This window comes from Perissodus microlepis, chromosome 22 (genome assembly GCF_051167445.1).
Source record: "Perissodus microlepis isolate ML-2025 ecotype Zambia chromosome 22, ASM5116744v1, whole genome shotgun sequence".
NCBI lineage: Eukaryota > Metazoa > Chordata > Actinopteri > Cichliformes > Cichlidae > Perissodus > Perissodus microlepis.
This window is the reverse complement of record NC_140481.1, coordinates 173,910-200,291: the sequence shown is the minus strand read 5'-3', so window position 1 is coordinate 200,291 and position 26,382 is coordinate 173,910. Positions and strand designations below refer to the sequence as shown.

At 42.8% G+C, this 26,382-nt stretch overlaps 1 protein-coding gene across 1 annotated transcript; it reads left to right on the top strand.

Moving 5' to 3' along the window:
- The first annotated feature begins 2,635 nt into the window (after positions 1–2,635).
- LOC146362324 (uncharacterized) lies at positions 2,636–19,376 on the top strand. Its single transcript, XM_084918635.1, has 3 exons — positions 2,636–3,287; positions 4,383–10,749; positions 10,831–19,376. Exon 2 carries the CDS (start codon positions 7,552–7,554, stop codon positions 9,496–9,498), a length of 1,947 nt encoding a protein of 648 aa, XP_084774761.1. The 5' UTR covers positions 2,636–3,287; positions 4,383–7,551; the 3' UTR covers positions 9,499–10,749; positions 10,831–19,376.
- The last annotated feature ends 7,006 nt before the right edge of the window (positions 19,377–26,382 follow it).

Sequence of the window (26,382 nt, the reverse complement as noted above, 5' to 3'; positions counted from 1 at the left end):
ACCAAGACAAAAGAACTGGTAGTTGACTTCAGAAGGAGGAAGTGTGAGCTGCAGCCTGTCAGCATCAATGGTGAGTGCGTGGAAAGGGTCTCCAGTTTCAAGTTTCTGGGTGTGCACATAGACACAGACCTCCAATGGAGCTCTAACATCTCTGCGGTTTTAAAGAAGGCCCAACAGCGTCTCCACTTTCTGAGAATCCTCAGAAAAATGGACCTGAAGAAGGAGCTGCTGACCGTCTTCTACCGCTGCTCCATTGAAAGTGTGCTGACATATTGCATTGGTGTGTGGTTCTCCAGCTGCACCAAAGCACACAGAAAGGCACTCCAGAGGGTCATCAATATGGCCCAAAAAATCATTGGACATCCTCTTCCCTCCCTGAAGGACCTGTACAGCACTCGCTGTCTCAAGAGGGCACGCAGCATCCTACGGGACTGCACACACCCAGGACACGGGGTGTTTAAGCTGCTGCCGTCTGGCAGGAGGTTCAGGCTGCTGAGGTCCCGAACAAATAGACTCAAGGACAGCTTTTACAACAGGGTGATAGCCCTGATCAATGCAAACAGCTGACCTGACTGGCTACCTACCTGGACTTTTTTTGGGGGGGGGAGGTAACAACGGTAAAAACAGTAACAATAATAATATTTATATTTATAACAAAATGCAATCCGAACACAAAAACAAAACAATGTGACCACACGTAAAACTGTTTGACAAATTCCATAAAAGATTCACGCTCCGGTGGATGCATCAGAAAGCAACTTGGAATTAGTATCTTGGCCAAGGATATGTGGCATACAAACTGGAGCAGCCAGGGATCAAACCACAAAGCTTCTGATCAGAAGGTGACTTGTGCTAAATCTTGAGCAACAACAACCACACTGGGATGAGCCAGTTTAGACATCCAAGATAAAATGTCACATTGGTTAATTACAGAGTTAGGGATTGTTACATGGAAGACAAAAGAAATGTTCCTATCTCGTGTGTTTCTTATTCAGAGATTTCATGGCTTCATGGTGCAGATGAATGACTTTTTGCACCAACCAGGCCGAGTTTATCTGCAAAGCAACACAAGTTATTGTGAGGTTCATCAATCAACCAGTAAAAGATCTAACCTTATTCAGTGGGACCAAGTATCTATCTATACTTCTCCTATGAAAAACCTTCTAAAGCTCTCTATAATTTTACCTCCAAAGTTCATCAGCAAACAGTTTGAATGCCTGTAATTATCAGGCTGTACTCAAACCCATTAATTAAACCTGAAAACTGTGCTGTGACTCCAAACCCAAGTACCCTCCTGGGAAATTATGGCTAATGTCACACTTTGATCTGATGATAGAGAAGTGTGTCAGTGTAACCTTTATTAAATCAGGCAAAACAACATGTATGCTGTGGCGGCCTGCAGAAAGCAAAACCTCTTAAATAAATGGAGCTAATGGTAAGCTGAAGACATCTGATGTTTATGTTCATGAATAAAACACACTGACACATTTTGTCTTATTTTTTATTGTTTATTAAAATACTTTCAAATCTCTAGTTTTAGCTCACAAAGAGTGAGACTCAATTAGCTTTTTTCTTTCATGAGAAATAGTTTAAGACATAAAAAAGGAATGATGACATTTAGGATATTAACCATCTAGTCCAGCAGGTGGCGGTAATGCACCTTAAAGCTTTAACCGCCAAAGAAAAACCCAAAAGAAGAAGAAGAAGCCGCAGAGTTCCCGCTTGATTGCGTTTGTGTTTTAGTTTATTGTTCTGGCTCATCTAAAGAGAAGCACTAAGGTAACTTTGATCTGAGTTCAGTCAATCTTGAGTTTAGCTCCTGAGTGAAGTTTTCTGTTGCTCTCCTCGGTCTCTGTGAAAGAAAAAGCCTCTACATCAAGTCAAGCTGCTATAAACTAAATTACAAGAAAATATCAACAAATGCTAATGAAACACAGAGAAGAAAACAGTGTTATTATTAGACGAAAGCTTTAAAATGAGCTTAGTGTAATCAGAGATTCTAATATTTTTTTGGTTTCTTACTAAGTGCTAGTTAGCATCTCTGGGGCACCTGCACAGTTTTTGAATGCAGCTAGCTAACCAAGCTAGCTAGCGCCACCCTTCATCCATTTAAGGTAACTTAAATTCCAAAAATTCCAACATGTTGGCTTAAAAGTGCTATAATAAAATACATTTATGAGAAATATAAAAAGAAATGTATTCCAGGCTAAAACACAGCTGCCTTTGTCTTATCAGTGCAAAGTTGTGTCGGCCCACAGGGCATGTGATTGTAAAAACTGGCCTCACTCTGAGAGGCCTGTTGTTAGAATCATTTCAAAGATTATTTGATATATACTGATCAGTATTCAGCGAGTGAGTCTGCTTAACTGTTAGCAAAATAATAATGATAGGCCAGAGATACCAGAGATGCATTTTTAAAACAAATACAGCCTCGAACCCTAAGAGGGGATCTGTGCTCTAATTTTATCACATTTAAAAGTACTGCTGATTTTTTTAAGCTCCATAATTTTTTGGAGGGTGAGATAATTTTCATGTTTGCAAACAAATCTGAAATGGAGGAACAAAGATAGATAGAATAGAATACAATAGAATAGTCTTTTATTGTCATTGTACATATTCAGCTAAATTGTGGGTGCTCCATACCAACTGTGCTTGGAAAACATAAATAGTAAGACAGCTAGAATAAATGACAGAGAAGAGGAGTAAATACAAAGAGGAGGAAGGCACACATTAGAGGACAGGTTTCAGAATGCTTGAAAGTAGTGCAGTGGACTTGATCCATGTATAGAATCCAAGTGTGGGTGGACTGAGTGATGAGGGTTATTCAGATCATGGCTCAGATTTCTACACCCACTCAGACAGGATAATCTTGTACGGCACACCTGATCATTTCTCATGACACACGTATGTGCCCCACGGCACACGTATGTGCCACGGCACAGTAAACACTGTAGTAGTTTTTGCAGCTCCATTGATTGTTTTGTGTTTGTTTTTGGCCAGGGCATTCTTTAAACAGGAATTGCTCTCCTGGTACTGGTGTGCCATACTGCTAAATTTGGTATCGGTGCTCAAACCAAGTTGCCCACCCAGGGAAGCTAAATATTTGTTCTTTGTGTTCTCAAATGAACATATGAGACACTTCAGTGCAGTGTGGAGTCTAACAAAGATCTGTTTTGTGTCCCAGCTGATCAACAGGAGGAGAAGAGTCTGACGGAGCAGCAGAGGAACAACAGCTACTTGGACTCAGCTCAGCCACTGCAGAGAAAACAATGAGCTCAACACAGAAGGTGGCAGATACTAGTGTTAAGAAATACTCCATTAAAAGCTGAAGTACCGATATATGTTTTATGCTAAACTAACTGAACCTTGTGCTATATTAATGCAATGTAATAATAATGTAATAATACAATGCAGTAAACAGTAAACTTGCCTGCTTATCCTGCACTAACCTGCAGAGGATTTTTACGGCAGTCTTTAAATCACACTGTGAGACAAAATGCACACAAAGAGTTGTGTGTTTGCTGATGTTTGTTGAGCTGATAGAAACGCTGCATTTGAAATTACCTGCCACATAAAAAATATTACTCCATTCTTTCTTTGTTGTCTTTGTATTGCTAGATGTTGAAATACAGCGACTGCACCTTATCAGCACCTGCAGTCGTTCAGGTTCTGTGCCAGAAAACATAAACACTGGCCCAATTTAACCCCTGACTAAAGCACACAGTTTTGCCTCTTTCATCTCTTATGATTAGTACATGATCATGATTGGATTTCACGTGTTACTGTTTAGGCTCAAATCGATTTGATCTTTGATACCTGCAGTGATGAAATAACTCCCCTCAAATGCCTTAAACCAGAAGTAACAAGCCTGTTTTGAAAATGTAAGGAGTAGAAAATACAGATTTTTTTCTTTTTTTTTTAATGTAGAGAGTAAAAGTAAAAAAAACGTCAGGTTACAATCAGACTCTGACATCATCCTTCACTGAACCAAGCTAGTAACTGTTACATTTCATTCATTATCATTGAATAAATTAGAAAATTGTAGAAATATATAATAAGAATCAGCAACAGGAAATATAAAAAAAGTACAGACCTGGTAAACATTTATTACTATTCTGAGTGTGTTAGCATTAATATTTGTGTACAAGCAGGAGGGATGGGCATGGTTTTAGAGTGTTTACAGTCATTAATTATCTTTAACACCAGGTTGGATGTAATGTGTTACTACTACCAGTAGGTGGGGATAAGAGACCTTTAAGGTGTTTGGTGCCACACTCCACCTTCAGGTTTAAAACTAGTGTTAATGGAGGGAGTTTGAAGCTTCATTTTGTTTAATGACTGCATTTCACTCACTGCCTCTGCTTGTATCTCTGTCACTGCAGGACCAACATGGACCGAGAAGTCAGCGCTCTCAGGAGGCCGACAAACCTCACAGAAGAAAGAGAGAGAAAAAATACACCCGTGATGAGTGTGGGAATGGTTTTACTTCGAAGTCTAAACTAAAACAACATCAGCTCATCCACACTGGAGAGAGACCGTTCAGCTGTGACTTGTGTGGAAAGTCGTTTTCCTGGAAGAAAGCCCTAAAAACACACCAAGTCGTCCACAGTGGAGTTAAAGCGTACAGCTGTGATCAGTGTGGTAAAGCTTTTACTCAAAGTAGCAGCTTACAGAGACATCTAGTTTCCCACTCTGGAATTAAGGCATACAGCTGTGACATCTGTGGAAAAACCTTCAGCCGGCTATGGAGCCGAAATATACACCTTGTTAATAGGAAAATTGTACTTAGTAGTCAGTATAATCTTTTAATGATATAAGTTTGCATATGGTAGAATGCTGCATGTAATCATTTGTGTGTAGAAGTATATAGTTGGTGGCATATTGAAAGAATGTCTCATCCTAGGAGGTCTGTAACATTCCAGGGTGTTCTGGCTTCACCCCCACATCCTAGGAGCATGAGAGAGGTCGTACCTTGTCTCATTGTTTTACGGTAGGATTAACGTAGCTATGTCAGTTTTAGTTTAAGTGCTTTTTTACATATAGATGAACTGTTGGATTTTCCAGACCAGCAGGTTAAGGGAAGTCGTTTATGGGGCCACACTCTGACCCCACACACGCACACACACCTCCACATTCCAATGTAAGGAACAAACGCTCACTGAAGTATAAATAAAGACCGGGGCAGTTTCTCAGTGCGAGCCTCAGTGCTGGAGGCTGCCCTTGCTAGCAAGAAGTTCTGTGTGTTTCTCTTCTCTGAGTCTTTACTGAAGAAGTGTTTTAGAGTATATTTCTTAACATTATTTGGTCCTTCGTAGCCGGAGCAGAAAATATCAGAACTGTTATCTGTGACTCTGTTCCAGGATCCAGCACTGATTCCTGACGCCGTGGGGAGCCAGCACCGAAACCTGTACACAGCCCTCTTGGACGAGGAGAGAGCCCCAGGACGTTAAATTCGGGTCTGGGCCGGTGTTTTTAATCTGGTCCACGGCGGTGGGATTCAGTCCGATGATCTGAATCACCAGTGAGACGTCGGAGAGTGAGAAACACTATTTTGGTATATAAAACGGCCGCAAAGGTTTAAAGAAACGTGATAAATTAGGTTGGGTTCGCCGAAAGGAGCTGAATTAGACTTAAGTTTTAGAGGTAGCTGAAATTACTTCGTGACAAATTAAAATACGTTTAGGCAAATGAAAACACGTTGAGACAGAGAAATTAAAATAGGTTGGGTTCGCCGAAAGGAGCTGAATTAGACTTGGGTTTTAGAGGTAGCCGAAATTACTTCGTGACAAATTAGCGCGCGAATGTCTATGTGTGTGTATGTGTCTGGAAGTAAGTTGATTTTACAGCACAATACGCTGCTGAACTACTTCCATTTTTGTTTTCTTTGCTGAGGCTCACGTACTGGTGACAAAGGAGAACGGTTGAGTTTCATCTCATAAAACTGATACCGCTTCACCGTTAGGGTGAAGTTGAAGGCCGTATCAGTAAACCACTCTAAAGTCAAGCGTGCCAGCGACGGCCCAGCAAAATCTTTGAAAATGGGGGATAAACAAGCAAAATTAACACCTGATGAGAAATGTTTAGAAAAACAGCAAGCCGGAGCAGGACTAATCCAAAAGAAAGGGAGAGGAATGCATAGTGGAAGAGCAAGAGGTAGAGGCAGAGCTACACACACACCAAACAGTGGCTTTAGTACTACATGCTGGAGGTGTGGAAAAGAGGGACATTTTGTACGTGACTGTAAGAAACAAAGAAGACAGTAACTCAGAATAGGATAGCAGCTCAGGTGAAGAGAGCAGTTCAGACTAGGAAGAACGTAATAATCCCTCCCCCAGTGAAAATTAGAGATCACAGTAGTTTAAAGTAGTTCAAAAAGGGTTGGAAACAGACCCGACTGAATAGATATAAATACAAGAGGAATAAAGTAAAATAAACAAAAGGCTAAATTACAACTTAACTTTAATGTATTCAAACTAATAATAGCAAGGATAACAACCTATAAACTGGTATTAATAATGAAACATAGTTGGGATGAAGATCATGCCCAGAATAGAATGAATGAAAGCAGATAATTCACACAAACACATATTAAATGAAATAGAGGGATGCATAAAGTATATTAAGGTTGTGTCATTGTTCAGCCAAGGAAAGTGTGTGAAAAGGAAAGTGTCTCCAGCTTGAGAAAGAGTGAAACTGCAGATCACCCACAGCCCTTGGTGGATACAAAGTAAAATATAAATAACATATTGTAATATACCATTGCTGTTATATAAAAAATAATAGCATTAATGATGAAATAATATTAATATGAAGAGGCACCTCAGTCAGTTATGATGTGAGGTGGATAATTGTTGAAAGTAACCTGCATTAAGCTTAGGGTTGCTCAAATTAAGTACATATTGAGATGGAGTGAAATAGGTAAATATTTTAACTAATTACGTGTATAGAGGCACTTGACCTGTCTGAAAAACTGTCATCCTAATATGAGCCATTGTTGAGATATAGAGCACACCTGTGAAAACAACTAATATGCTGAACCCGGTATGAAACAGCTGAAAACTACATGATGGAGAAGCTGAATTGAATATGAAACCACTGTGAGGTTGCGTTGTGGTCTCTTCTGAGCTGATGAGCAAGCTACACATTATCAGATCGAGAGCTGCCTGAGAACTCTTCAAAGAGAGGGAAACAGAACTATGATAACTATGATAACTGGAGTGTGCAGAGTTTCCGTGAGCAGTTTTCCTGCATCTTGACTCATGTGTGTAGAGTGTTCATAGCATCAGCATCATGTTTTTGTTTATTTGTTTTGTTGGTTTGAAAAATAGTTAAATAAACTTGTGATCATATTTATGGATCACCATGGCACATGCCACTGGCCAAATGATTTATTTACGCAGATGAACAAGTGAGTGTGAATGTGTCTGACGTCACAGTGTTTTTGTGCACTGTGTAAAAGTAATTGCCTCTGATTGTGAGAGTGGTGATTCACTGTTCGCACACAGAGCACCGCGCCTGGGTCCTCCTTCCCTACACCCCCCACGGTCTGCCATGGCAAACCGTGACAGAATGATCCCGCCAAGCATGGACCCAGCGGTCTCTGAGGAGAGGCTCAGGAGGGAGGTGATGGACAAGGTTTACCGCCTATGCGAGTTGTGGTGGGAGAAGCCCGCGGAAGGTTTGCGTCACGCCGTGGAGAGGCGGCTGCAGGAGACGCTTGTTAAATTCCCCTGGCTGATGGACTCCCTTAATCCAGTTGTCCTGGACTTCCTGCTTTCCACCCTCCACCTCCACTCTCCTCCTCAGGCTGCTCACCGGCCCGGACAGCTGGTGGTTTCACAGCCTGAGACGCCGGCCCCGACGTCTACACGGAAACGACGTTCGCGCCGCCGGCGTTCCTCACCGCAGCCTGATCCACGGACATCTCAAGAGCCGGCTGTGGTGAGTAGTACGGACAATTTTCCATTTCCCTCACCATCTGTGTTTGTGTCTGCAGTGGACAAGCCGACAGCGCAGGTAACATCACCTCGGTCAGAGGTCTCCACACCACTCGCTGCTTCACCATCTGCAGCTGTAGCACCGCCGTCGTCTCATCTGCCTGCAGCCGCCATTCTGCCATCTTTTTCACCGGCTGCTATGTCGCCACCCGGACCTGCCCAGCCCGAGCCGGAGCCCAGCAAGCCGGAGGAGCTCGCGCTGCCCGAGCAGGAGCCCGGCGAGCCGGAGGAGCTCGCGCCAGCCGAGGAGCAGGAGCCCGGCGAGCCGGAGCAGCTCAGCGAGCCGGAGCAGCTCAGCGAGCGGGAGCCGGAGGAGCTCGCGCCGCCGGCCGAGGAGCAGCTCAGCGAGCCGGAGCAGGTGGAGCCAGCGCCGCTGCCGGAGGAGCTCAGCGAGCCGGAGCAGGTGGAGCCAGCGCCGCTGCCGGAGGAGCTCAGCGAGCCGGAGCAGGAGCAGCTCAGCAAGCCACCAGCTGAGGAGCCAGCGCCGCTGCTGGAGGACCTCAACGAGCCGGAGCGACCGGCGTTGCCAGCAGAGGAGCTCGGCGAGCGGGAGGAGCCTGCGCCGCCTGCCGAGGAGCAGCTCAGCGAGCAGGAGCCGGAGGAGCTCAGCGAGCCGGTGGAGCCAGCGCCGCTGCCGGAGGAGCTCAGCGAGCCGGTGGAGCCAGCGCCGCTGCCGGAGGAGCCGGTGGAGCCAGCGCCGCTGCCGGAGGAGCTCGGCGAGCCGGAGCTGGAGATCGGCGAGCAGGAGGAGCTCAGCGAGCCGGAGGAGCCCGCGCCGCAGCCGGGGGAGCTCGGCGAGCCGGAGCTGGAGATCGGCGAGCGGGAGGAGCTCAGTGAGCCTGTGGAGCCCGCGCTGCCACCGGAGGAGCTCGGCAGTCTGGAGGGACTTGCTCAGCCAGAACTGGAGGTCAGCGAGTCAGAGGGACCTCCACGTCTAGCGCGCCCTCCACGCCGCCCACGTCTAGCGCGTCCACGTCAGCGACCGGCGCTTCATAGGCCATGTGCCACTCCTCGCTGTTGCTCACAGGAGCAGCATCATTGCCGTCGGACCCGGGGCAAGCCGCCGGAGGGGCAGCGCCGCCGCCACCGGACCCGGGGCAAGCCGCCGGAGGGGCAGCGCCGCCGCCACCGGACCCGGGGCAGGCCACCGGAACCGTTTTGCCGCTACTGCCGGACCTGTGGCAGGCCGCCGGAGGTACAGCGCCGCCACCTCTGGACGCGTGGCAAGCCACCGGAGCTGCAGCTCCGCCGCCACTGGATCAGTGGCAGGCCCCCAGACCCGTTTTGCTGCTGCTGCTGGACCCATGGCCGCCCGCCGGAGCTGCAACGCTGCCCCCACTGGACTCGAGGTCGGCCGCCTGAAGCGTCCTACTGCCGTCACGGGACCCGAGGTAGGCCTCCTGAACTCTTGTGTTGTAATGATGGGCCGCCTGAGACTGTTTTGTGGCGTTTTTCTTTTTTGCTCCGCTGCGGGATGCGCGGTCGGACTTTGGGTCTGTGACCTTGGGGGGGGGTTGTTCTTTTGTGGTTTTTGCTTGTTTCGGTTCTGTTCTGGTCACCAGCTATTTAAAAAAAAAAAAAAAAAGAGTGAAAAAGAGACAAAATTTACATTGTAGATGAAAAATAATAATAGGAAAAAGGTTTTGTGTTGATCAGCCAAGAACAACTACAATCTAATTTTCTGCTTTTAAGGAAGGACTGTTCACAAAAACAGAGAGAGAGAGAGATGTGTGTTGATTAAGCAGTGATGATAATAATGAAAATGTCTTAGTTTGTCACTTTCAGGTGAAAAGCAGACCTGAATCAATTTTCCACATGCAGCGGTCGGAAGAAAGTTATAGTTTAACATCATTGGAAACATGCAGGCCAAGTTTCTGGCTAACTTATTTACAGCACCATGTGTCCCTCAACCTCACAAGCGAGCTCTCACTCCTCCCTGAAGACAAGGAATGCAGCTCCAAAGAGCAATAACATGGCAGATAAAGAGACAGCAGCAAAGTCCCGAGCAAAGAGACCCAGCAAGCAGCAGCAGTGTGGACAAACAGCATCAGAGAAGAAGAGCAAACCCATCATCCTGCCTGATTGGATGAATGGCACTGTGTTTCCAACAAGCTGCAACTTCACTGTGCATGTGACAAGAACATTTGAGGAGAACTGAGGAGACTGTTGGAGTTTGACATTTGCCACCTTTGGAGTAAAATGGCAAGAAGAGACAGTGAAAGACAGGACAAAGCTGAAGGAGAACTGCCGGCTGTTGGACTGTTGAAGTGGGAGAGGACAACAGAGTGAGAGGAGTGGTGAGAACACAGGAATTTTGTTATTTAATGTGGGAAATCAAAATTTGGGTTAGCAAACCAGGGGAAAACAAAACTGACTGCTTAAGTGGAAAATTGAGAAGGAGTCTGAAACACTGCGAAAAGAAACATACAAAATCACACACACAAGCAGAACATGTCAGGGTCCTGGGTCTGGGCGGCCCAGGACCCCTGGGCAGTCATGGACCTGTTATATTATTATGTATTTTTGGTGTTGCTTCCCCTTCTTCTCTATGCTTGTACATATGTGTGTGTGTGGGTGGCTGTGTGTCTGAGCACTCGTTTATAGGCGCCGTCAGGCCTGGTGGGTGTGGCCCTGCTAGGGGACTGGCCACACCCGGAGCCACACACCTGCTGCTGATCAGGCCTCTTCGGGGGAGCTACTTAAGAGAGTCTTGGAGCTCCCACCGACGCGGGATCATTGCCTGAGTCTCCACGTTAGTCATCCAGTTGAACTGAGTTAGTGCATGCCTGCCATTGTTTAGTGTCCTGACAGCTGCCGCTATTGTTTCCCGCAGGAGGAGCGTGGAAGGCCTGAAGAGCAGCGAGCACCGGGAGTGCAGACACGAGAGCAGAGAGCACCAGGAGGACACGACACGGGAGTCTGGGGAGAACACGGGGATTTATTGTTGTTTTGTACCACACTGTAAATAAACGCACTGTTCGCACACAGAGCACCGCGCCTGGGTCCTCCTTCCCTACACCCCCCACGGTCTGCCATGGCAAACCGTGACAGAACATGCATTAACCCTACTAACACTTCCAAACACAAGAGAGCTCATGAAGATTAGACAACATCTTAAGCATGTGAGTCTGTTTACCATCTTGTCCAAGTCACTTAGTGTGATGAGAAGTGATGCAAAGATCAGTGGACTCATAGCACATCAGTTACAAAATGATTAAATAATAGCAGAGAAGTGTGTAGGAAAGGCAGCTTTAAGAACATGCTCTGCTGGATATGCAGCTCCACAGACATGCATTAAACCTGCCTAATAATACAAACACACATGCAATGAAAATTAGCTTGTTATCTCCAATACCCCAATCAGACCAGGAGTGACATGTTTAGCCGCATGTTCTCCTTAAATTGCTGGCTGTCTGAGTGGTGTCCCAGAAACGATGTGGGCTTCATAGATAATTGGCAAACCTTCTGGAGGAAACCTGGTCTTGTTAGGAGAGACGGCATCCATCCCACTTTGGATGGAGCAGCTCTCATTTCTAGAAATATGGACAAATTTATTAAACCCCCCAAAATATGACTATCCAGAGTTGGGACCAGGAAGCAGAGTTGCAGTCTTACACGCCTCTCTGCAGCTTCTCTCCTCCTGCTACCCCCCCAAAAACCCATCTCCATAGAGACTGTGTCAGCTTCCAAAAAGACAAAAAACAAACTAAAAACCAGCAACAAACAACTTAAACATAAACAATCAAAAAGAAAGAACAATACAGTATCCACATCTGAACCAAAGAGTAAAACAGTGAAATGTGGATTATTAAATATTAGGTCTCTCTCCTCCAAGTCTCTGTTAGTACATGACTTAATAATTGATCAACAAATTGATTTACTCTGCCTTACAGAAACCTGGTTGCAGCAGGATGATTATGTTAGTTTAAATGAATCAACACCCCCGAGTCATTCTAACTACCAGAAACCTCGAAGCACAGGCCGAGGGGGCGGTGTGGCAGCAATTTTTCACACCAGCCTATTAATTAATGAAAGACCAAGACAGACTTTTAATTCATTTGAAAGCCTGATGCTTAACATTGTCCACCCCAGCTGTGAAACTCAGAAACCAGTCTTACTTGTTATCATCTATCGTCCACCTGGGCCTTACACAGAGTTTCTGTCTGATTTCTCAGACTTTATATCTAATTTAGTTCTGAGCTCAAATAAAATAATTATTGTGGGTGATTTTAACATCCATGTAGATGCTAAAAATGACAGCCTCAACATGGCATTTAGTCTGTTATTAGACTCAATTGGCTTCTCTCAAAATGTAAAAGAACCCACCCACCACTTTAATCACACTCTAGATCTTGTTTTAACATATGGCATAGAAACTGAACATTTAACAGTGTTTCCTGAAAACCCTCTCCTGTCTGATCATTTCCTGATAACATTTACATTTACAATAATTGATTACACAGCGGTGGAGAGTAGATTTTATCAAAGTAGATGTCTTTCTGAAAGCGCTGTAACTAAGTTTAAGAATATAATCCACCCACTGTTATCATCTTCAATGCCCTGTACCAACACAGAGCAGAGCAGCTATCTGAACGCTACCCCAACAGAGGTTGATTATCTTGTTAATAATTTCACCTCCTCACTACGTACGACTCTGGATACTGTAGCTCCAGTGAAAACTAAGGTCTCTAATCAGAAGTACCTGACTCCGTGGTATAATTCTCAAACACGTACCCTAAAGCAGATGACTCGTAATCTGGAGAGGAAATGGCGTGTCACAAATTTAGAGGATCATCATTTAGCCTGGAGAAATAGTTTGCTGCTTTATAAGAAAGCCCTCCGCAAAGCCAGAACATCTTACTATTCATCACTGATTGAAGAAAATAAGAACAACCCCAGGTTTCTCTTCAGCACTGTAGCCAGGCTGACAAAGAGTCAGAGCTCTGTTGAGCCAACCATCCCTTTAACGTTAACTAGTAATGACTTCATGAACTTCTTCACAAATAAAATTTTTATCATTAGAGAAAAAATTACCAGTAATCATCCCACAGATGTAATATTATCTACAGCTACTCTTAGTACCATTGATGTTAAGTTAGACTCTTTTTCTCCAATTGATCTTTCTGAGTTAACTTCAATAATTACTTCCTCCAAACCATCAACGTGTCTTTTAGACCCCATTCCTACAAAACTGCTCAAAGAAGTCCTGCCATTGATTAATTCTTCGATCTTAAATATGATCAACCTATCTCTAATAATCGGCTATGTACCACAGGCCTTCAAGCTGGCTGTAGTTAAACCTTTACTCAAAAAGCATCTCTAGACCCAGCAGTCTTAGCTAATTATAGGCCAATCTCCAACCTTCCTTTCATATCAAAAATCCTTGAAAGAGTAGTTGTCAAACAGCTAACAGATCATCTGCAGAGGAATGGTTTATTTGAAGAGTTTCAGTCAGGTTTCAGAGCTCATCACAGCACAGAAACAGCTTTAGTGAAGGTTACAAATGATCTTCTTATGGCCTCTGACAGTGGACTCATCTCTGTGCTTGTCCTGCTAGACCTCAGTGCAGCGTTCGATACTGTCGACCATAATATCCTATTAGAGCGATTAGAACATGCTGTAGGTATTACAGGTACTGCACTGCAGTGGTTTGTATCATATCTATCTAATAGACTCCAATTTGTGCATGTAAATGGAGAGTCCTCTTCACACACTGAGGTTAATTATGGAGTTCCACAGGGTTCAGTGCTAGGACCAATTCTGTTTACATTATACATGCTTCCCTTAGGCAGCATCATTAGAAGACATAGCATACATTTTCACTGCTATGCAGATGACACCCAGCTCTATCTGTCCATGAAGCCAGATAACACACACCAATTAGTTAAACTGCAGGAATGTCTTAAAGACATAAAGACCTGGATGGCCGCTAACTTTCTGCTTCTTAATTCAGATAAAACTGAGGTTATTGTACTCGGCCCTGAAAATCTTAGAAATATGGTATCTAACCAGATTCATACTCTGGATGGCATTACCTTGGCCTCCAGTAACGCTGTGAGGAACCTTGGAGTCATTTTTGACCAGGACATGTCCTTCAACGCACATATTAAACAAATATGTAAGACTGCTTTCTTCCATTTGCGCAACATCTCTAAAATTAGAAATATCCTGTCTCAGAGTGACGCTGAAAAACTAGTTCATGCATTTATTACTTCCAGGCTGGACTACTGTAATTCATTATTATTAGGATGTCCAAAAAACTCACTGAAAAGCCTTCAGCTAATCCAAAATGCTGCAGCAAGAGTACTGACAGGGACTAGAAGGAGAGAGCATATTTCTCCTGTTTTGGCTTCCCTTCATTGGCTTCCTGTTAAGTCCAGAATTGAATTCAAAATCCTGCTCCTCACATACAAGGTCTTAAATAATCAGGCCCCATCTTATCTTAATGACCTTGTAGTACCATATCACCCTATTAGAGCACTTCGCTCTCGCTCTGCAGGCCTACTTGTTGTTCCTAGAGTATTTAAAAGTAGAATGGGAGGCAGAGCCTTCAGTTTTCAGGCCCCTCTTCTGTGGAACCAGCTTCCAGTTTGGATTCGGGAGACAGAAACTATCTCTACTTTTAAGATTAGGCTTAAAACTTTCCTTTTTGCTAAAGCATATAGTTAGGGCTGGACCAGGTGACCCTGAATCCTCCCTTAGTTATGCTGCAATAGACGTAGGCTGCCGGGGGATTACCAAGATGCATTGAGTTTTTCCTTTCCAGTCACCTTTCTCACTCACTATGTATTAATAGACCTCTCTGCATTGAATCATATCTGTTATTAACCTCTGTCTCTCTTCCACAGCATGTCTTTTATCCTGTCTTCCTTCTCTCACCCCAACCGGTCGCAGCAGATGGCCGCCCCTCCCTGAGCCTGGTTCTGCCGGAGGTTTCTTCCTGTTAAAAGGGAGTTTTTCCTTCCCACTGTCGCCAAAGTGCTTGCTCATAGGGGGTCATATGATTGTTGGGTTTTTCTCTGTATCTATGAAGCGCCTTGAGGCGACTTTTGTTGTGATTTGGCGCTATATAAATAAAATTGAATTGAATTGAATTGAATTGAATTGAATCTCTCATCAGTGTTAAAATAGTGTCGATTTTAACACTGCCGACACTTGTTATCAAATACCGAATTTATCCAATGCAAAAAATTGACTCTCTAGGTTGCAGGACAACAGTTTTAACTTTCGTGGGAAAAAAGATTCTGGTTTGACCAACCAGTGATCAGACAATAAATTTAGTCGTTGATATAGTAAATTGGGAGATGCTTCCTGCTTGATTGATGCAGCACAAGTAATTTACTGTATGAGGGAAATTCTATTTTTGTGATAAGATTTTGAACATGCATTTCTGTTGTCCTGTCATCTTAGTGGGTTAATAGCTGATATGCAAATTAGTTGATTTTTCTTAGATTAAGGAAAGGTGACTGAATTCTAGCACGAGTGAATGGGATGTGTTGGAGTTTGTTGTGTGTTGAGTGGAGACTCTAAAACACTGAGTTTCCTGTTTTGATGTGCGAGTGAATCCTGTACCTAGATACACAACTCTGAATACGTCAGAACAAAGGTGTTTTGTGAAGTGCATGACAACATGTCACACGTTTTATGATGACGGGAAAAAAGAAAAACTGGATAAAATAGATCTATGGCCTAAATGAGTGAAAAGCACAGACCTGGGGATTAAACTCATAGCTAATAAGACATATTAGGATTATGTTGTGTGTTGTGCAGCTGATGGTTGGTTTGGAGTGAATCTAGCTGATGATTTTTCTTTTGTTGTGAAGTTGAGCCTGCCAATTAGTATGATGGTATGATAAACCATGCTAATGGTATGATTTACCCTCCTGAGATGAGGAGCTTGTGTCATGACTTAACAAGGCCTTTTTATTTTGATACTTTCACAGTGCACTGAAAGTTTTGTTTGATAATCTCTGTTATTTTTCATTTTATTTTTCATTTTTTGAACAGGCACTGATTTCTGTTTGTCAATTTCTTTTCTTTAAGCAGATCTGCACGTCGGGAATTAAAAGTGCTATACGACATGTCGAGAAAACTGTTACAAGTGAGTTTCTCCACATTAAAATGGGCTCAGGAGAAAGCCACTTATTTGGGACAATTAGAAAATGAGAGTCCCTCCCTAAAAAGGATTCAGCGAGGTAATCCGATCTAAAGTTCCTCTTTTTCTTTTTGAAATGACGTCATTTTGCTGAAAGTGGAAACTAAATGCGACGATGGGTTCCACTATCAGCAAAGAAAGAAAGAATGGATGAATGAATGAATGGAAATAAAAACAAACTGACTGACTGGTAAAAGCTGACAAGACTTGACCACGACTCAAGGTTAACCTCCACCTAGACAGGACAAAAGGGTGGATGAATTTATGTGTTTCCTGTTACAGGAGCAGAAAGATCACAGCAACATTCGAGGTTGCGTGATGGTTTTACCTTTTAAATGCCATTTTCTGTGTCTGTGCATCTACCAGGGGGTGTTATTCACTATCTTGTGTTGCTTACAGAGGTAACTGTGATAAAGTATGCATACGCCTGCACAGCTCTAACATTTGTATTTTCTTTTCTACAGCACTACATTTCTTCATGTGTTTGATCATGTGATTTATAAGAGGACTAGTTAATGTTTTTCTACTACAGGATTTCTGGGTTTATGTGTGAAGAAAACTGTGTTTACAGGTTATGAGTTGGTGATGCTGTTACACTGTGTTGTTGGGAAAATGTGAAGGTTACTTTGATGATGTGAATAACATTCTTTCCACAGCTATGGATGGCTAATTTTATGGTCTTTTTATGGCACCTCTGGAACCTGTCGACCTGCGCCTGACCACCGATGGTCAATGTGTATTGCTAATGTTTGTTTTCTTTAAGAGTGCATATGGAGGATTCAGCAGAAGCGGACAAGTGACATGAGAAAAACAAATAAGAGATGCAGTGTTTATGGAATAGTTTAATATGGTGCCCATTAGCTGGCCACTTTTGAGCTCATAGTGATTGATGAGTGGAGTGACTTTGCTTAAGAGAAGTCACCGATTACATTAATGTTGACTGAGTACAAGGGATGATCCATGTCTGAGGCAAATTATGGAAATAATTGTAGTTTACTGATTTGAGAAAACCTGCACATGACACTTGTCTTGCTAGTGCTGAATACTTATTACTCTTATGATACAATTGTTTATAGGTGTGAAGTTTGATTTCACTTCCAGATCTTGCTTTCCAGGCCATGATGGTGTGTATGCAGGCTCCTGGCGGAGCCAGTTTTTAAGCAAATTTAATATGCAAAACACACTAACATCTTTTATTGCAGGATTATAGGTCCAGGGTGGTGCTGCTCCAGAGGAGGAGACGCCCTGATGTTGCCTGGGATGTGATCTAGCTGGTTGGGGCCCATCGTGAGATCAGACTTTGGAGCCACAGCAAGGACCATGAAACTGTGTTGGAATGAGAGCTGTGCCAAGGGGGCTTTCCAGAGGCCAACAGAGGAGATTGTGGACGACGGACGGGCACCTGAAGGATGAGGGGAGCGTGCCAAGCTCCATCGACAGCGCAGAGGGAGTCTAAGGATGTCATCATGATTCTGTGAAAGCACAGGAACTAGAAGCTATGGTGGTGATGACAGCAGTTTCCTATGAACATCACCTAATGCTGTGTCACTATACTGTGCATACGCTGGCACACTGAAGACTGCTGGGATCATAACGGCAGTAAGATAACTGGACCCAGCACCCTTTCCACAGAGGGGTTTTTCTGCAGAGGATGGACAGTAGAAGAGTCATAAGTATTCCTACCGCAGGATGAAGGCCTGAAGTGAGGTGATGGGGGTTGATAGAGGCCAATTCAAGTGCTTCTGACCACTTCAACTGCCTGCAAAATAGCGGAGAGACCCTCCTGGATACATCAGAGCCACTGCAAAAAGGTTGAGGTCCCAGGAAACCCCGGCACCCCCAAGACAGCACATTAGGGAAATCTCACACTTGGTTGTTTCAGTGGTGAGGGGGGAGTGCTGATTGAGCCCCCGTAGGGTAAGCTCGCACTTCAACCTCCAGCCTCTGATCAACTCTAGGGCAACCAAGTGCGAGGCGTGACGGACCTGTGTGCAACCAGGACCCTCTTGGTTACCTTGACTACGACGCTCACCCTTGCAGGACCCCAGCTGATGCCAACAACAGCTGAACCAGGAGGCAGGCAGAAAAGATGGACACATGACAACTCTCACCTAAGAGACATGACACAAGACCACATCCATCCGTGGATGAACAATGCCTGGTACCGTTATATTCACGACAGAACAAAAGCAGAATCGGCAAATACAGACTATTATGTCTGTTCCCATCTACCCAGCACGTCAACATACCCCACACTATATGTGTTCCTGGACCAACTCCCAGGGAAGAACTACTTTATGATATTAGCAGAGAGAGAGGGATTTTGCGTCCTTTTCAACAACACATGCTGCACTTACATACTGGACGATGTACACTCATTAAACATGACTGACGCCCTGAATGCTTTGAGACAGATCCAGCAGGCCCCAAATCAGGACTATGTAAGTGATACAAGTGACTGGTTTTCTTGGCTTCACACTGGCTCCTGGTTACAGGTGCTAAAAGGACTACTCATCGGAGTTGAAATATTTTTACTTTTATTTTGTGTCTTTGTAATATGTATACTGCCATGTCTAAAACTCATGATTAACCGCATAATATTTTCCGCTGTTGCTGCATACATAGCCATGACAAGTGATGATGATAATGACCCCGACCTGTTGAAACATGAAGACTTTGTGTGATTAATGATGATGTGACAGAAAATGTACAACAAGGTGTTACATACTAATATCTCATTTAAATTTTTACTGACAACAGGAGGGAATGTTAATAGGAAAATTGTACTTAGTAGTCAGTATAATCTTTTAATGATATAAGTTTGCATATGGTAGAGTACTGCATGTAATCATTTGTGTTTAGAAGTATATAGTTGGTGACATATTGAAAGAATGTCTCATCCTAGGGGGCCTGTAACATTCTAAGGTGTTCTGGCTTCACCCCCACATCCTAGGAGCATGAGAAGAGGTCGTACCTTGTCTTATTGTTTTACGGTAGGATTAACGTAGCTATATCTGTTTTAGTCTAAGTGCTTTTTGGTTTGATGAACTGCTGGACTTCGAGACCAGCAGGTTTAGGGAAGTCTTTATGGGGTCACACTCTGACCCCACACACACACACACACACACACACACACACACAAGCACCCACTGAAGTATAAATAAAGACCGGGGCAGTTTCTCAGCGCGAGTCTCAGTGCTGGAGGCTGCCCTTGCTAGCAAGAAGTTCTGTGTGTTTCTCTTCTCTGAGTCTCTACCGAAGAAGTGTTTTAGAGTATATTTCTTAACAGTCGTAATGCTGGTTCATTCAGTCTTTGAGAGTGCAGTACCTGAAACACACACAGACAAAGTTCATTTAAAGACAAGAACTATGAGCCAAGGCCGACATAAATGTGTTTTATCTACTTAAATGTAACAAAGTGTTTAGAAAGTTAGCACATACATGTAATTTTTCATTTCTTTATGTATCCATCTATAGAACGCTGCATGTTATATTCTAAATCTGCCTGTTCTCTGTCAGAAACCTGCCTGCAGAAAATGAACCTAAAGTATGTAATGTGTAATGTCATCACTTTAGAGATGGAGAAAGCATAAAGTGACAATTATGAATCACTTAATATGATAAGGAGATTCTGCAGGTCATTAATCAATGTATAAAATTAAAATAAAATGTATTTTTAGTGACACAAGATACAAATATGGAAGTAAGATGTATAATTAGAATTATTTATAATAATATGAATAAATCATTGCAATTTCTTTAACCATAAAGAATAACTAAATCCTTCAGGACAATGTCACTGAACTCACTATGTTATCCACCTAACAGCCTCCACATGTTCTCACTGTAATTTCCCCTCATGAATGAATTTATGCTGCACTAATGTAAATGTTTGCAGGGAAATCAAACGCATTTCACACGCAGTACTCGAGCTGACTTACCTTGCACAATGCATTGCGGCGTGACGTCAACTCCAAAGCACTATACGCTGACGATCAACGACGATCCACAGTTGTTGTAATTCAGTGAAAGTTGTGTGGTGGATGTCAAACATGTAGCCTACTGGTGCACTGCTTTAACCTACACCAAACACTTTTAAAATCCTCGGTTTAAAGTTAGAATGTCAAGCGACCCCCCCACTGTGTTCTTACCGGGTTTTCCATGATGGCCGGAAAGCTATGCTAATGTAAATGTTTATGTAGCTTCACTGATTCACCTGCAGATACAGAATGGTCACATGTCTGTCTTTACATTACAAGTGATCACGTGCGGTGAGTTTCAGCCAGCAAAGAGTCCATTAAATTTTTGTTGATAATTTAATTGAATCTTGTTTTTTATTAAAAAATATTTTCATTCCAAGTCTTTATAGCCTATAACAAACTTACACAACAGAAGCTGACCCAAACTCCTTTAAAGACAGCACATTTACATTTCAGGTCTCTAAAAATCCACAGTATCAATACACAAGAAAACTGTGTTAACTAGTATATTACTGTGGGTTGTTAAACTTACAACATTGTTGTGTTGATGTTCATGAAAATGTGTTCCGAACTTGGCAAATGTACGATGATTCAGCTCATAAATAATAACACACTGCTCTCCCCTACATAAGCTCCCTTTATAGGTTAAAAGTATCGGTATCTGCAATACTGCTCTTAATTTACTCGATAACGAAATTTGCAGGATGCACAGCACTGCTGCTGATGAGTAGCAAAATAACTGAATATGTCAGGAAATACTTCACTAGATATATAAATAAGTAATTAAAATATACATTGACTTAGTTTAAAATGCTCTGTATTTCTATTTTTAAATAATTAATTAATAGTTTGTATCATATCTATCTAATAGACTCCAATTTGTGCATGTAAATGGAGAGTCCTCTTCACACACTGAGGTTAATTATGGAGTTCCACAGGGTTCAGTGCTAGGACCAATTCTGTTTACATTATACATGCTTCCCTTAGGCAGCATCATTAGAAGACATAGCATACATTTTCACTGCTATGCAGATGACACCCAGCTCTATCTGTCCATGAAGCCAGATAACACACACCAATTAGTTAAACTGCAGGAATGTCTTAAAGACATAAAGACCTGGATGGCCGCTAACTTTCTGCTTCTTAATTCAGATAAAACTGAGGTTATTGTACTCGGCCCTGAAAATCTTAGAAATATGGTATCTAACCAGATTCATACTCTGGATGGCATTACCTTGGCCTCCAGTAACGCTGTGAGGAACCTTGGAGTCATTTTTGACCAGGACATGTCCTTCAACGCACATATTAAACAAATATGTAAGACTGCTTTCTTCCATTTGCGCAACATCTCTAAAATTAGAAATATCCTGTCTCAGAGTGACGCTGAAAAACTAGTTCATGCATTTATTACTTCCAGGCTGGACTACTGTAATTCATTATTATCAGGATGTCCAAAAAACTCACTGAAAAGCCTTCAGCTAATCCAAAATGCTGCAGCAAGAGTACTGACAGGGACTAGAAGGAGAGAGCATATTTCTCCTGTTTTGGCTTCCCTTCATTGGCTTCCTGTTAAATCCAGAATTGAATTCAAAATCCTGCTCCTCACATACGAGGTCTTAAATAATCAGGCCCCATCTTATCTTAATGACCTTGTAGTACCATATCACCCTATTAGAGCACTTCGCTCTCGCTCTGCAGGCCTACTTGTTGTTCCTAGAGTATTTAAAAGTAGAATGGGAGGCAGAGCCTTCAGTTTTCAGGCCCCTCTTCTGTGGAACCAGCTTCCAGTTTGGATTCGGGAGACAGAAACTATCTCTACTTTTAAGATTAGGCTTAAAACTTTCCTTTTTGCTAAAGCATATAGTTAGGGCTGGACCAGGTGACCCTGAATCCTCCCTTAGTTATGCTGCAATAGACGTAGGCTGCCGGGGGATTCCCATGATGCATTGAGTTTTTCCTTTCCAGTCACCTTTCTCACTCACTATGTATTAATAGACCTCTCTGCATTGAATCATATCTGTTATTAACCTCCGTCTCTCTTCCACAGCATGTCTTTTATCCTGTCTTCCTTCTCTCACCCCAACCGGTCGCAGCAGATGGCCGCCCCTCCCTGAGCCTGGTTCTGCCGGAGGTTTCTTCCTGTTAAAAGGGAGTTTTTCCTTCCCACTGTCGCCAAAGTGCTTGCTCATAGGGGGTCATATGATTGTTGGGTTTTTCTCTGTATCTATGAAGCGCCTTGAGGCGACTTTTGTTGTGATTTGGCGCTATATAAATAAAATTGAATTGAATTGAATTGAATTGAATTACACATTTTTAATTAATTCTAGTTTTATTCCAGACCCCAATATACTGAGGCTATGTATTTGCATAATGATCTTAACTGCTTTCATAGAGAAACACCTTATAAAAAGCCTTATAATTTAACTTATAACTTTCTTACAAGTGTGGTGTGTATTGTCAACATAAGAATGTACCGCATTAGGATTTAATGCCACATTTGACCTCCGACCTTTTGTTCTGACTTGTCATACAGACTATAGTGAGGGTCAAAAAGATGATAATGTTATTTAGAGCTATGTTCCTTACTGCCATTGGCAACATTTAGGAGATTATATACCAATATATGTGGATTCTAATATCACATATCCTGTCATCCTGTATCTCTGTAAGGTCAGAGGTCAAATTTACAAATAAATACCTCTTATCTGTGACCTACTCCTACATAAAGTTTGTGTAATCAGAGTAAAACATCTGCCATATTTTAATACAGTAGTTGCTACTAAAATGTTTGATTTTGAATAGAAGACAAACACACATGTTCAGTCTAGGCTGAAAATGTACACATTTGTGTGACAATGAAAACATGCAATATTCACAATATAATCTTTTTAGGACTTTATTAATGAATAAAAAAAATCAATTTGGAATGCCCAATAAGATCGCAGGGCTCGCAAAATCGCCCGTCGGGCTTTATGATAACCCGATGGGCGGGGCTGAGATAGATTTTGGTCGCCCAACCGGAGATATCGCTAGCTCCGGGATGTCGGGCTAGAGATTTTGCGAGCCCCGAGTTGTGTATTAGTTGACAAAAAATAAATAAAACCTCAATAATCTGACAATTCCCTCTGAGCAAGCACTCGGCGACAGTGGGGAGGAAAAACTTTCTTTTAAAAGCAAGAAACCTCCGGCAGAACCAGGCTCAGTGAGGGACGGCCATCTGCCTCGACCGGTCGTGGGAGTTTTAAAGTGACTCATTGGATGTGAAATAAATTAGCTTGTTTGAATCGTTTGTTGTTAGCCAATTTAAAGACTCACTTTGATGTCAACTAATACACTTAAACTGTCCAAATAATTTTAAAGAAATATTTAGAGTCAATCCTGATGGATTGCTCTAAATATTCATTTTGTTTTCTTGGAAATATAATATCTTTAAATTTGTTCAAAAGTGTCTGGGAGATATTGTCAGTTTCTGGTAGCTGGTCTTCATCGTCCTATGTTTTTCCACACCATGCGAAAAACCTTGTAAGTAGGTTTCGCTTTTTTCGGAACAGGTGGTCTTTGAATATCGAAATCACCACTTGTTGGTACGGCGAAGCTGCAGCCAACGCAATGATAACAAGGTTAGGTGTAATACCCAGTACCTTTGTAATGTCTTTGAAAATTGCCTTTTCAAGACTTTTGATCCTCTTTTTTTTTATATTTAGAGTTTCTTCTTTAAGTTGCTCCCACAGAGCTATGAAGAGACCCTGCTGAATCTCATCGGATGGCGACACATTTGCCTCTCTTGAGGCATGTGTGATTACTGCCTTTATGAGCTCTTTAACAAGCACCTGTTGCTCTGACAGTGGAGCTTCCACTGTCACATCATTACAAGGTGCAGAGGGCTCAGCCTCGCACACGTCACACTCCTTTGTGGAGTCCTTGGTGGGCTCAGGCACTGGTGCATCTTTTGGCCCCTCATGATTCAGTTGCTGGGTGCATGAATTGGGGCAACATGCACAGTGCTCCGATTTCTCTTGCTGTTTCTCTTGAAGAAACTCTTTGTTTTTCTCCAGGGCTTCATCAAGTTTTACTTGAAGCTGCAGATTCTTGTTCTCAGTGTCTTTGAGATTCCCATAGAGCTCCTGATTAATAGCTCCTGTTTGTTGAAGCTGGTAGGACATTTTTCTTGACTGGTCGCAGTTCTGCTTGTTTGTTGTCATCAGGCTTACAATAATCGGCTGATCTTCACTCAAGATTATTTCCCAGCCCTTATTTACAATATCTACACTGGGCAGGTTTTGTGTATTTTTATTTTCTTCGTCTTGCTGGTTTATGAGACTTTCATCGTGAAACATTTCTGCATTTCTGTGCAGTGCTTCATTAAGCTTTACTTCCAAGACTTTATTTTGTTTCTTCACGTTCTGAAGTATCCATTTCATTTTTTTCTCCTTTCTTTCCTGTTGTGTCTTCTCTTGAAGCAACTTTTCCCTTTTTTCCCAGGCTTCATCGAGTCTTTCTTCCATCTCCAGGTCCTTAAACTTGAGTTTCCCATAGAGCTCCTGAATAATGTCTTCTTTTTCTTTAAGCAGGTGGGACATTTGTCTTAATTCAGCACACTTGTGTTTGTTTTTTGTCATCAGGTTTAAAATCTTCTCCCGTGCGCTATTAAACTTTATTTTCCAGCCCTCATTTATATTATCCACATTGGGCTGCCTTCGATTATTTTCTTTTTCTCGTTGGTTCTTGACAAATTCATTATGCCTTTCTTCCAACTGATTATTTAGGGCCTTCATGTGTCTGCACTTCTCTACAAGCTGAATTTTCTCTGCCTGGAGTTGTTTAATCGTGTTGTGTAGATTTTGGTTTTCCTGCCTATAGGCACAAAGTATACTTTCAGTTAATGTCCTTTGGAGCTGAGGGCCAGCGTAAGCTTGTTGTTTTTTGCTGTCTTTTCTCTGAGACATGTTGGAATCTTAATAAAACAACTGTGTAAATGATCCAACTGTTTCAAAATGTTTCTCAGGTTTATGTTTCAATGCTGCGAACACGAGTGCTGCGAATAAACTGACTAAAAGTTTGCAATTCTCACCCCTATTTATGCCTTTCCGAATGGATCAGATGCCTTTGATCTGCATGATGTCATAGGGCTTTGGAGCGTGATGTCACGGGGTGGGCGTGGAAAGAATTTTGCCTGTTGTTCGTATATTTATATATTTCCGAAATCACATTGTAGTGACTGTCGTGGTTTTAGGCAAGGATTCAAGCGACCCCTTGTAGAGCACTCAAACTCCGACCTTTATTGTCCACTTCCTGTTTTAGAACCCCTTTCACAATAAAACCGGTTATACACAAACAGATTATACCACATCCTCCTTTCGCTGAAAACATCAAATTTACAAGAACATTTACTGCGTATATGAAAACTGTACTCTTTTTTTTTCTTAGAACCTTTCATAGAAACTTTTCTTTCTCTTCAACCTTTTTTCCTTTACTTTTAAACCCATGTTTTTCTTTTTTGTTTTGTTTATTTTCACAAGTCCAGTCTTTGTGGTTTTTTGACAACCCTGCCAGCCCTAGTTCTGACAGGACCTGGGTCTTCTGTCTTAGGAGTCAGAGTTGTAGTCGCCGATAGGTTTGAAGCAGGCAGGGCGTTCTCTGTTGGACTGACAGGCATAATTGGGGTTTGTAACTTTGGTGTGGCATCTGGCAATGGCTGGAGGTGATGCCTATTTCTCCTGATGGCTCCTGAAGGGGTCTCGACAATGTATGAGCGGGGTGTGGAGTGAGAGGAGATGACAGTCCCTTCACGCCTAGTGTCTGTAATCCACACTGGTTGTCCCGGTGAGAGTGGAGGAAGTTCTGTCACACGATGTCTCCTGTTGTACGCAACACTGTCCTTCATCACTCTCTCTCTCGCTTTTGTCAACACTGTAGCCTTGTTGGGCAGGCTGGGATTGAGCAAAGAAGGAAGCTGGGGAACTGACGTGCGCAGTCTTCGTCCCATTAGTAGTTGTGCAGGGCTATATCCATTAGCCAATGGGGTTGCTCTGTAAGCTAGAAGTGCAAGATATGGGTCTTTTGCTTTCTTTAGCAGACTTTTCACAGTTTGGACATGATGCTCAGCCTCACCATTGCTTTGTGCAAATCTTGGACTGCTTGTTACATGCCTGAACCCATAAGCTGCTGCAAAGTCTTTGAACTGTTGGCTTGAAAACTGAGGTCCATTGTCACTGTAGAGAAACTCTGGAATCCCATGTCTGGAAAAGAT